The sequence below is a fragment of the Rhinopithecus bieti genome, unplaced genomic scaffold (assembly GCF_001698545.2).
Source record: "Rhinopithecus bieti isolate Rb0 unplaced genomic scaffold, ASM169854v2 scaffold_1527, whole genome shotgun sequence".
Taxonomy (NCBI): Eukaryota; Metazoa; Chordata; class Mammalia; order Primates; family Cercopithecidae; genus Rhinopithecus; species Rhinopithecus bieti.
The window spans coordinates 266,700-277,642 of NW_016803625.1; the positions used below are offsets into that span (position 1 = coordinate 266,700).

At 39.5% G+C, this 10,943-nt stretch overlaps 1 protein-coding gene across 1 annotated transcript in view; it reads right to left on the minus strand.

Annotated features, from left to right (window-relative positions):
- CHD1 (chromodomain helicase DNA binding protein 1) overlaps window positions 1–10,943 on the minus strand; it is an 81,947-nt gene that overhangs the window by 66,984 nt on the left and 4,020 nt on the right. Inside the window, 1 exon segment of the mRNA XM_017890732.1 lies at window positions 9,079–9,279. Coding sequence (XP_017746221.1) covers window positions 9,079–9,131 — 53 coding nt within the window. The 5' untranslated portion in view covers window positions 9,132–9,279.

The window sequence follows — 10,943 nt, forward strand, 5'->3', positions numbered from 1 at the left end:
CATATACAAGTTGATTTTGGTATAAGATTCCTGGAATTTCTCCCTAAAACTAGTGGTTCCAACCCATTCACATGGGGAATACACTCCCCATGGGTAGTGTTTTTTCTGCTATGCTTCCTTTTCCTTCCTTTACCTGGAACTAACCCACACAAAAACTTTTTTTTTTTGAGACGGAGTCTCACTCTGTCGCCCAGGCTGGAGTGCGGTGGCGGGATCTCGGCTCACTGCAAGCTCCGCCTCCTGGGTTCACGCCATTCTCCCACCTCAGCCTCTCGAGTAGCTGGGACCACAGGTGCCTGCCACCACGTCTGGCTAATTTTTTTGTATTTTTAGTAGAGAAGGGGTTTTCACCGTTAGCCAGGATGGTCTCGATCTCCTGACCTCGTGATCCACCGGCCTCAGCCTCCCGAAAGAGCTGGGATTACAGGCGTGAGCCACCGCGCCTAGCCAAAAACTTTTAACAATGAATAAACCTCGGATAAAGAACTGCAAAGCTAGATGTCAAACACATTCTCCTTATTAGGAGACTTGCATACTTCTTTACCTTGGGGACTATGACTTCTATAAAAATCTTCCTGAGCCAGGCGCGGTAGCTCACGCCTGTAATCCCAGCACTTTTCAGAGGCCAAGGTGGGTGGATCACGAGGTCAAGGTGGGTGGATCACGAGGTCAGGAGATCGTGATTATCCTGGCCAACATGGTGAAACCACGTCTCTACGAAAAATACAAAAATTAGCTGGGTGTGGTAGCATGTGCCTGTTATCCCAGCTACTCGAGAGGCTGAGGCAGGAGAATCACTTGTCGGAGGCTGCAGTGAGCTGAGATCATGCTACAGCACTCCAGCCTGGCGACAGAGCAAAATTCTGTCTTAAAAAAAACAAAAAAAAAAACAAAAACAAAACAAAAAAAAAAACAAAAAAACAAAAAAACACTTCTTCTCTAACACCTTTTTGAATATATATTATTTGTTCTTCCTTTCTTTTCAAACTACATATCTCATCATTATTGAAATTACAAAAGTTAAAGCATGCTATGAAAACTTTCCAATTAGCTCATTAAACGACTCCAGTAATTTACCCTCCATTTTCTTTTTACCTCACTTGCATGCCATTTGGTCCCACAAATTCGAATATACTCAATTGTATATTTAAACTGGCTATTCCATTATCACCCCTAGATTATAACAGTCTTTCTTGAAGTTAATTTATAACTTTAAAACATGGCAGGCCGGGCGCGGTGACTCAAGCCTGTAATCCCAGCACTTTGGGAGGCCGAGACGGGTGGATCACGAGGCCAGGAGATCGGGACCATCCTGGCTAACACGGTGAAACCCCGTCTCTACCAAAAATACAAAAAAAAATTAGCCGGGCATGGTGGCGGGCTCCTGTGGTCCCACCATTTTCTTTTTACCTCACTTGCATGCCATTTGGTCCCACAAATTCGAATATACTCAATTGTATATTTAAACTGGCTATTCCATTATCACCCCTAGATTATAACAGTCTTTCTTGAAGTTAATTTATAACTTTAAAACATGGCAGGCCGGGCGCGGTGGCTCAAGCCTGTAATCCCAGCACTTTGGGAGGCCGAGACGGGCGGATCACGGGGTCAGGAGATCGAGACCATCCTGGCTAACCCGGTGAAACCCCGTCTCTACTAAAAAATAAAAAAAATTAGCCGGGCGAGGTGGCGGGCGCCTGTAGTCCCAGCTACTCGGGAGGCTGAGGCGGGAGAATGGCGCAAACCCGGGAGGCGGAGCTTGCAGTGAGCTGAGATCCGGCCACTGCACTCCAGTCCGGGGGACAGAGCGAGACTCCGCCTCAAAAAAAATAAAAAAACATGGCAAGATGCCGAATGATTATAGGTGAACAGCTTCATATACATGTATATGAATTTAACATGAATACAATTCTCCTGGGAATCTTGTCAAAATGGAAATTCTGGTTCAGTAGATCTGGGACCTTTTATGATGAAGGAATGGTTCTGTACAGTACTGGAATAGAGAATAAATGATTCTATGCACTTGTCAAAACCCACAGAACAGTGCCTCATGGAATAAGTATTAATAGACACAAATTTTAAAAATCAACCAGTATGATGATGATCACAGGATGGAATGCACATTGTGACAAATGAGCCTATTTTTATTACAAATTTATCACATAATTACACTCAAAGGGGTGAGGGAAAAATGAACTTGACCAACATCAGAAAACAGTGTTTTGACTAGAAACTTAAAAGGCTAAATATTAAAGTGTACTGTACATAAACACCATATTTTAGATGGAAAATTAGTTTCTCCTGATAAAGTATATCTAAAAATTCTAAAACTGCTTTACATGTATATTAGGAGTGAATATATAAGCACATAAATGGTGGATGGTGAGAGCCAGGTTTCTCACTGTTGAATAAGGAAGTTACAAAGGAATAAGAAACAAAGGTTAGAATGAACCCTATAGTACAGGATTAGAGTTGGAGCCATCGGTATGAACTCATGTTTATGTATGAGTTGGTATGTATATAAATGGAAAGATACAGAAATTACTATAAATATGTAGGTATACATAGTGTATCTATATATATTACCTAGCTCTGTCCACTTTGTTCACTGAGAGGATATAAAAGCAGTGACACTTGAATATCAACAGGCATACACAGTACCCAAATCTTGGTTTCTAATACCATTCTCCACAAAAATGGAACCAAGGCTCCTTGGAGAGTGGCTGATTCTAGGGTGAAAGTAAGGGAGTATGTAAAAGAAACATACAAGCCAAACTAAAAAAGCTTCCAAGAGCCAAGGCTAGATCAATTTAAGTAACAAAAAAGTCAACTATTATACATTAGGTACATAAAAGTACCTATTATACATAAACACATAAATATTATACACAAATATGTATTTTATAGAGTTGTAATCCAGTTTAGTGGATTACATATAATCCACTAAATCCATATAAGCACACATATAAATTCATACATATATAAACGATTTATAAATTTCCTTATAGAAATTCCATTTAATACATGTAAATACTCCCCCCACCGGGAGATGGAATTTAATTCCTACCCAACCCTCCTGAAAGTAGGCTAGACACAGTGACTTGCTTCCAAAGAATATATTATGGAAAGGGAACTTTATAGTAGAGAAACTTGCAAATACTACCTTGACCAAGTGATGGAGGTTACCACCACCAGTAATGTCATGAGGATAACATGTTTCCCATGATGTGACTAGCACACTTTATCTCTGTGGTATTCTTCTAAAAACCAATAACCCTAGTTTATCCTAAGAACAATAGACAAGGCCAGGCATGGTGGCTTACACCTGTAATCTCAACATTCTGGGAGGCCAAGGCAGGTGGATTACCTGAGGTCAAGAGTTCAAGATCAGCCTGACCAACATGGAGAAACCCTGTCTCTACTAAAAATACAAAAATTAGCCAGGCCTGGTGGCGCACACCTGTAGTCCCAGTCACTCAGGAGGCTGTGGCAAGAGAATCGTTTGAACCCAGGAGACGGCAGTTGCAATAAGCCGAGATCACACCATTGCACTCCATCCTGGGCAAGACAGCAAGACACCATCTCAAAAAAAAAAAAAAAAAAAAAAAGAACAACAGACAAATCTAGATTTCAAAGACATTCTACAGGATACCTGGCCAGTATTTCTCAAGATGGTTTAGATCATGAAAACTAAGGAAAGACTTAGAAACTCTCACAGATCAAAGACTGGGGAGATTTGACAACTAAACGCAATGTGGTACTCTGGATTTAATACTACAACAGAAAAGAGGGAGTTAATGGGAAAATCACTGAAATCTAAGTAAAGTATAGAGTTTAGGTAATAGTTTTTTAAAAAAGAACTAAAAAATAAACAAAATGGCTATAAATCTTGTTTACCCATCTGGAAAGTGGGAATCATAACACTGTATACTTCACAGAAGTTTTGTGAGGATGAACTGTGATAATTCAAGTAATGCACAACGCCCTATGTGCATCATGCTAGGTTAAGGCACAGTAAGAGCTCAACAACCATCGGTTGCCATTGTTACTGTTTCCAGAGAAATAAAACTTAGCTAGCCTCTTGTTGGTCTTGCTCAAGACACAGTTCACTGGAGGTTCCCAGAAAATGAAAACCATATATAACAACATCAATAACAAAAAAAGCAGCAAGATGTTATGACTCCAGATGAATAGCTTCATATAAATGTGTATGAACTTAATGCATAAGAATCACTTGGGAATCTTGTTAAAATGAAGATTCTGATTCAGTAGGTCCGGGGCAAGGCACAAGGTTCTACAATTATAATAAGCTCCCAAGTGATGCCAACACTGCTGGTCCATGGACCACAACTGGAGCAACTTTTCTATTTCTGTAGTTTTAAATATTCCCCATTTTAAAAAAAAGTTTAAACATTTGCTCCATTTATCATAACGTAATACTCATTTTAAAACACAAAACTGCAACACATACAACCCATCAGTCATCAACATCTTAAATAAGCAACCACGTAAGCAGAGTAAAAGAGATAACATCACATTAATGCTTGCCCACACATTATCTTATGACTATATACAGAAAAGTAGTATCTTTGAAAGTTAACTCATATACCATTTCTGATCTTTAACCATATAGCCATTCCTGAAGTAAATCATCACTCAAGATAACTTATTTAAAACTAAAAACAGTCGGTTGGGCACAGTGGCTCACGCTTGTAATCCCACCACTTTGGGAGGCTGAGGTGGGTGGATCATGAGGTCAGGAGTTCAAGACCAGCCTGCCCAAGATGGTGAAACCCCATCTCTACCAAAAATACAAAAATTAGCGAGGCGTGGTGGCAGGCGCCTATAATCCCAGCTACTCAGGAGGCAGAGGCAGAAAATTGCTTGAACCCAAGGACAGAGGTTGCAGTGAGCCAAGATCGTGCCACTGCACTCCAGCCTGGGCAACAAAGTGAGACTCCATTTCAAAAAAACAAACAAAAAAAACACTAAGAAAAACTCTACCAGGATTTGAAAAATTTGCTTGCAAATACCACCATAAATCCACACAGCTGCAAATTGATGCTTTGAAATCTTCCAGCATTATCTTTAAAAAGCTTAACTTCAGTTATATAAAACTTTGTGTTGAGCTGTAACTGTTATACAGGTGCATCCTGGCCCACATTTCTTAGTAAATAAATTTCAAGATTGTCAGCAGTAGCATAGCCAAAGGGACATATTTTCTGTGTATTCTTCTTCCTTTCAGTGAATAGTTACAGAGAGCTCTCCAGACAGAACACTTAAAAAAATTTTTTTTCAATAGAAAGCTAACTGTAACCTGCCAATGCCAAATGAATTCTTTCTTAATTCTATTCCATTTAATAAACTTTCACAAAGGAATAAGGAAATTTTGAAGCAAAAATACATTATAGAATTCTAGCCACTAAAAAACCAAAATTTACTTTAGAAAGCTACTTACAATGAATATCAACTTTAAAAATCAAGTATATTTCTCATCTAATTGTATTAGGGGCCCAGGTACAGTGGCTCATGTCTGTAATCCCCAGTGCTTTGGGAGGCCAAGGTAGACAGATCACTTGAGGTCAGGAGTTTGAGACCAGCCTGGCCAACATGACAAAACCCTGTCTCTGCTAAAAATACAAAAATTAGCTGGATGCAGTGGTGCATGCCTGTAGTCCCAGCTACTCGGGAGGCTGAGGCAGGAGGACTGCTTGAACTCGGTAGGTGGAGGATACAGCAAGCCGAGGTCACAGCACTGCACTCCAGGCTGGGCGACAGAGCAAGACTCCAGCTCAAAAAAAAAGAAAAAAAATTACTCTATATTAATATTCATAGTTATAGAAGCTTTTGTTTTTTTGCAAGAAAATCCCTCTACCTCTAAAGTTCACCTCCTCAGTCTTTTAACAAGGCACAATCTCCCTTCTTCGTAATGTCTTATGACAAAAGCTTCTGTTGAAAGGAGTGGGAACTCAGTGTTAATGACTGTAGACCATAGTTATAGCAGCAGTAAGAAAGAAAATGAAGGCAAAAAAGAAGGTCTCTCTCCTGATAAACTCCAAGACAGTTGTAAAAACTATCTTAGATAACCACATTTTTCAGAAGTACACAAAATTAACAACTCTGAATAATTAAAGAAATATGTTTTGCAATTATTTAAGATGAGTATGCATTGTAATAGATTCCTTAAATTAGATTTCACAAGGTTTAATTTTTTTTTTTTTTGAGAAGGAGTTTTGCTCTTGTGGCCTAGGCTGGAGTGCAATTGCGTGATCTCCGGCTCACCACAACCTCCACCACCTGGATTCAAGCAATTCTGCCTCAGCCTCCCGAGCAGCTGGGATTACAGGCTACCACACCCAGCTAATTTTGTATTTTTAGTAGAGACAGGGTTTCTCCATGTTGGTCAGGGTGGTCTCGAACTCCCAACCTTAGGTGATACGCCCGCCTCGGCCTCCCAAAATGCTGGGATTACAGGCGTGAGCCACCGCGCCCGGCCACAAGATTTAATTTTTTTTCACCTGTAGTATCAAATTAGACCAATTACTCCTCCTCACTTTAGATATGGCAGAAAAATAAATAAAATATTGGAACAGGTAAGTAGTCAGAATATACCAGCATATGATCTGTCTGCATATCCAACTAGAGGATTTACTCTCAAGAGTCTTATTTCCTATTTTATGAGTAGTTTGGTTCCTGTGTTTCCTCTAGATATTTCTACCTACTAAACATTTCATTGCAACTACAAATAAGAAAATGTGAGACTAGGTATGGTGGCTCACACCTGTAATCCCAACACTTTGGGAGGCCAAGGTGGGAGGACTGCTTGAGCCCATGAGTTCAAGACCAGATGAGGCAATATGGTGAGACCTCATCTCTACAAAAAATTGTAAAATTCGCTGAATGTGGTGGCATGCACGCCTGTCAGGATGCTGAGGTGGGAGAACCGTTTTGAGCCCAGGAGGTAGAGGCAGAGGCTACAGTGAGCCGAGACTACACAACTGTACTCCAGCCCAGGTGACAGAGTGAGGCCCTGTCTCAAAGAAAAAAAATTGTGGGTGGACAATATGACTCTTCTATTCACTTAACTGTAGTAGCATACCTATAGAGATCTGAATCAAAGCTGAGATTCAAGTCTTTTAATTAAACCTCAACTCTGGTGGTTCTAGTAAAACTTTACTGTTCAAAACTTTACAATGCACTTTGTAATTAATTAAGATGAAACTTCAATATCAATTCAATCCTTAGAGTGGAGGCAATCATATGAGTTCTAATTAATGCAGACATAGCATCAACTCAGGTTTTATAACTCCTAGACCAATACTTGTTCAATAACGCTGCTTTCCATAACTGTTCCTTATTTTATTCTGTATGATATTCTTGTTATCCAAACGGTACCTATGAAAGCTGATAAACTAAAATATAACTAGTTAGGTCAGAAAATTCCATGTGTCAGGCCGGGCATGGTAGCTCACACCTGTAATCCCAGCACTTTGGGAGGCCGAGGCAGGTGGATCACTTGAGCACAGGAGTTTGAGACCAGCTTGGCCAATGTGGCGAAACCCCATCTCTACATAAAAAAATACAAAAATGAGCTGGGACTGGTGGCCAGCACCTGTAATCCCAGCTACTCTGGAGGCTGAGGTAAGACAATCACTTCAGCCTGGGAGACGGAGGTCGCAGAGAGCCAGGATCGCACCACTGCACTCCAGCCTGGGCGACAGAGCGAGACTCTGTCTCAAAAAAAAAAAAAGAAAAATAAGAGTCCAAGTTTCAGATTAAATACAAATACTACTACTTAATTTTAGTTTTCTATCTAACATTTTTCTTAATCTTCTTAATTGCCAAAACCTTCCCGTTTCTTGTCCACCCCCATGTCGCCATCACTGTAATTAATGTTTTTGTTATATAGTATCCTGTGTTACACAAAACATGCTGGTTACAATAAGCAAATATTCAGTGCTCATTATCTCAGAAAATATTTTAAGCCCTTTACATGAAGCATCTCAATCCTCAAATTTTTTTTAATTTTATTTTTCATAAATTAGAGAAGGTCTCACTATGCTGCCTAAGCTGATCTCCAACTCCTGAGTTCAAGTGATCCTCCTGCCTCAGCCTCTCAAAGTGCTGGGATTACAAGCATGATCCACCAAACCCAGCCATGAACTTTGAATAAGATAATAGTGTAATCCCCTCTTTAGGGGGCAAAAATCAGAGCTTCAGAGATTAATTTGCCCTAATTCACACAACTAATAAGAGGTAGAAATGGAATAAGTAAACAGTTTGACTCCACATTCCTAATTTCTAAATATGATAATGCATATAACTACATGGATTATAAATTAATATGCAGATAACTCAAAATTTGGGAGCTACAGAATTTGAAGAATCTTCTTTGCAAACACTTGGCCCAAGCAAGAACTCTTAACACCTTCACAGATAATTAAAACTCCAATCTGAAAATAAAACAGGGCGCAGTAATATTTCAACAAATGTTTGGCTCAGCACTGTCTAAAACTTTCTCCAGTGATAGAACTTTTCTATGTACTGTCCAATATGGTAGCCACTAGACACATATGATTATTCAGCACTTGAAACATATCTAGTACGACTAAGTAAATTCTGAATATTTTGTAATTGAAGCTTAAATAGCCACATGTGACTAGTGGTAACCATATTGAACAGTACAGATATAGAAGACAAAATGCCAGAAAAAGATGAGTGAAAAAATTTTTACTGCCTTCATCTAGAAATTTCACTAACAGTCAAAACAATTTAAATCTATTTTACATGCTCCAGCTTAATTATTAGCTCAAATATAAACTTCCAAATAGATTTAAATAAACAAAAACTTTCTATATTTAAGACCTACTGTGTATCTGAATGAAAAAAATTAAAACCTGTATTATGAAAAAAGGTTCGTATATCACAATTTTTTTAGTATTTTGGACAGCTAAGAGGAAAACCTGAAAACTCTGCTACCTATGAGGAAAACTAAACAACAATAATAATAAAGAAAAAAGAGAGTGAAGTTTTCAACTCTCTTCATAGTAAACGACTGATAACAAAGTGCTTACTTACCTTGATTCTCCACTACTGTTTCTAACACTTTCTTCATCACTGTGTCCATTCATTGTAAATTATTATTAAGAAGTTTTAAAGTAAAATATAAATCTTCCCAGTTTAAAAAATGAATATAAATACTGACTCCTTGAATATAAAAATTCACAGATAAATTTTCTTCAACAGTCACAGGTTTTCTGGGACTCTCCTTTCATTCACCTAAAGAAAATATATTAACAAATTAAGAAAATTTCCTACAGAAAAAAGGTAAATAAGCCCTGTTTAAAACATATAAATCTACGCAGGCCAATTAGACTAGAGGTGGTAAGGAAGAAGTGGAGGCCTTTTATTAAATACTTAAAATACCTAGACTTCTAGTAACCACACTCCTGACTACTAACTGGAATTTAGTATGCTACTGCTAGTATACTTCGGACAGAAGAATTAAAATACTTGTGGAGTGATATGATCTTGAGAGACTAACTGAAACTGCAACTATCTAACAATGTTTGTATAGACTCCTAAAGCAAGGTGATACGAAGTAACATATGCATACATCCCAAGAGTAGATAACGGAGTCTTATTAGATAACTTGGTCGAATAAATGAAGTACGGGGTGGGGGGAGGTTACCTTTAATCAAGCCCTCATTCCTCCCACCAAGAACTTCATATACTTGAGTGAGAAAGTTTTGAAAACGCTCCCATGGGAGGCACAGGCAAATAAAAGATATCATATAATCTCAACAAAAATGCAGAGATCAAAATAAATGTGTTCTTTAACAGGTAAACGGATAGTGGGATAACGTTTAAATAATACTTAACCAGTTTGCACTTGGTTTTATTTTGTGAAAAAAATTAAAAGGTAATAGAATATCCACTATATCTGATTTTTTTACGTAAAAAAAATGGGGCAAGAATAATGAACCAAGACACACCATTTCCACCTTTAGAGATTTCGGTACAACACTGAAGAATCACCTACAAGCCATCCACGAATAAACAAAGGAGATCTCTGGCAGGGGAGGGAGAGGAAGAAGCGGGGGAAGGAGACGTCAGATCCTTCCCCAGCCAGAAAGTACCGAGACAGCCAACTGAGAGCAGAGCTGTCCTCCGACCTCAGCAAACAGAATTCACTCCTACGATTATTTCCCTTCCACAAAAGAGGGAGGGAAACAGACTGTTACCAACTCAATGATAGCAAAGTCTGCATCTGGATCAGGATGTTAATTCTCTAGACTATAGTCCAGTAGACTCTGCAAGCACAGGTTATCTAAAAAGTAACCGTTCTACTCGACATTTATTCCTAATGTTAAATATTAATCTCACCCTACTCAAAGAGCCTTACTGAACAATTAAGTCTTAAAAAATCGATGTTAACAAACTGCCTTTCCCGTTTCTTCCTTTAAAAAGTTCACTCCCCTTTTCGTTCTTTCATTTTCACCTTCCTTTCGTCCCTCAAAATGGCTTTCTCTGTACATTTTAACTTCCTTTCTCCCCCATCTCCCTTATCCGAAAAAGTCCTCTGAAACCCTTCCACAACCTTAAGTTCTGAAGCTCCAAGCGCACACAGCGCTCTTTCCTCTCAAGTGTCTCCATGAGGACTATCCTAAGTTACCAAACGTCTTCAATCCCCTGTCTTTTAGCAGTTGCTTTGCTCCTGCTAAGTTTTTAGAGCGGCACACGAAAGAGGTTCGGAAATCATTCTCCTTGCTCATCCATCCAACGCTCTCCAATCAGCCTCCCTTGCGGACCTGCCCCCTCTCCCAGGGCCTCCATCCCGGTCCGGGAGTCCCTCTTCCCGCCTCAAACTTCCCGCAGACCCGCCCCGCGCCCTCCCAGGCTCGCCCGAGCCGCCGCCCCCTCCCCCTCCCCCCCCCCCCCCC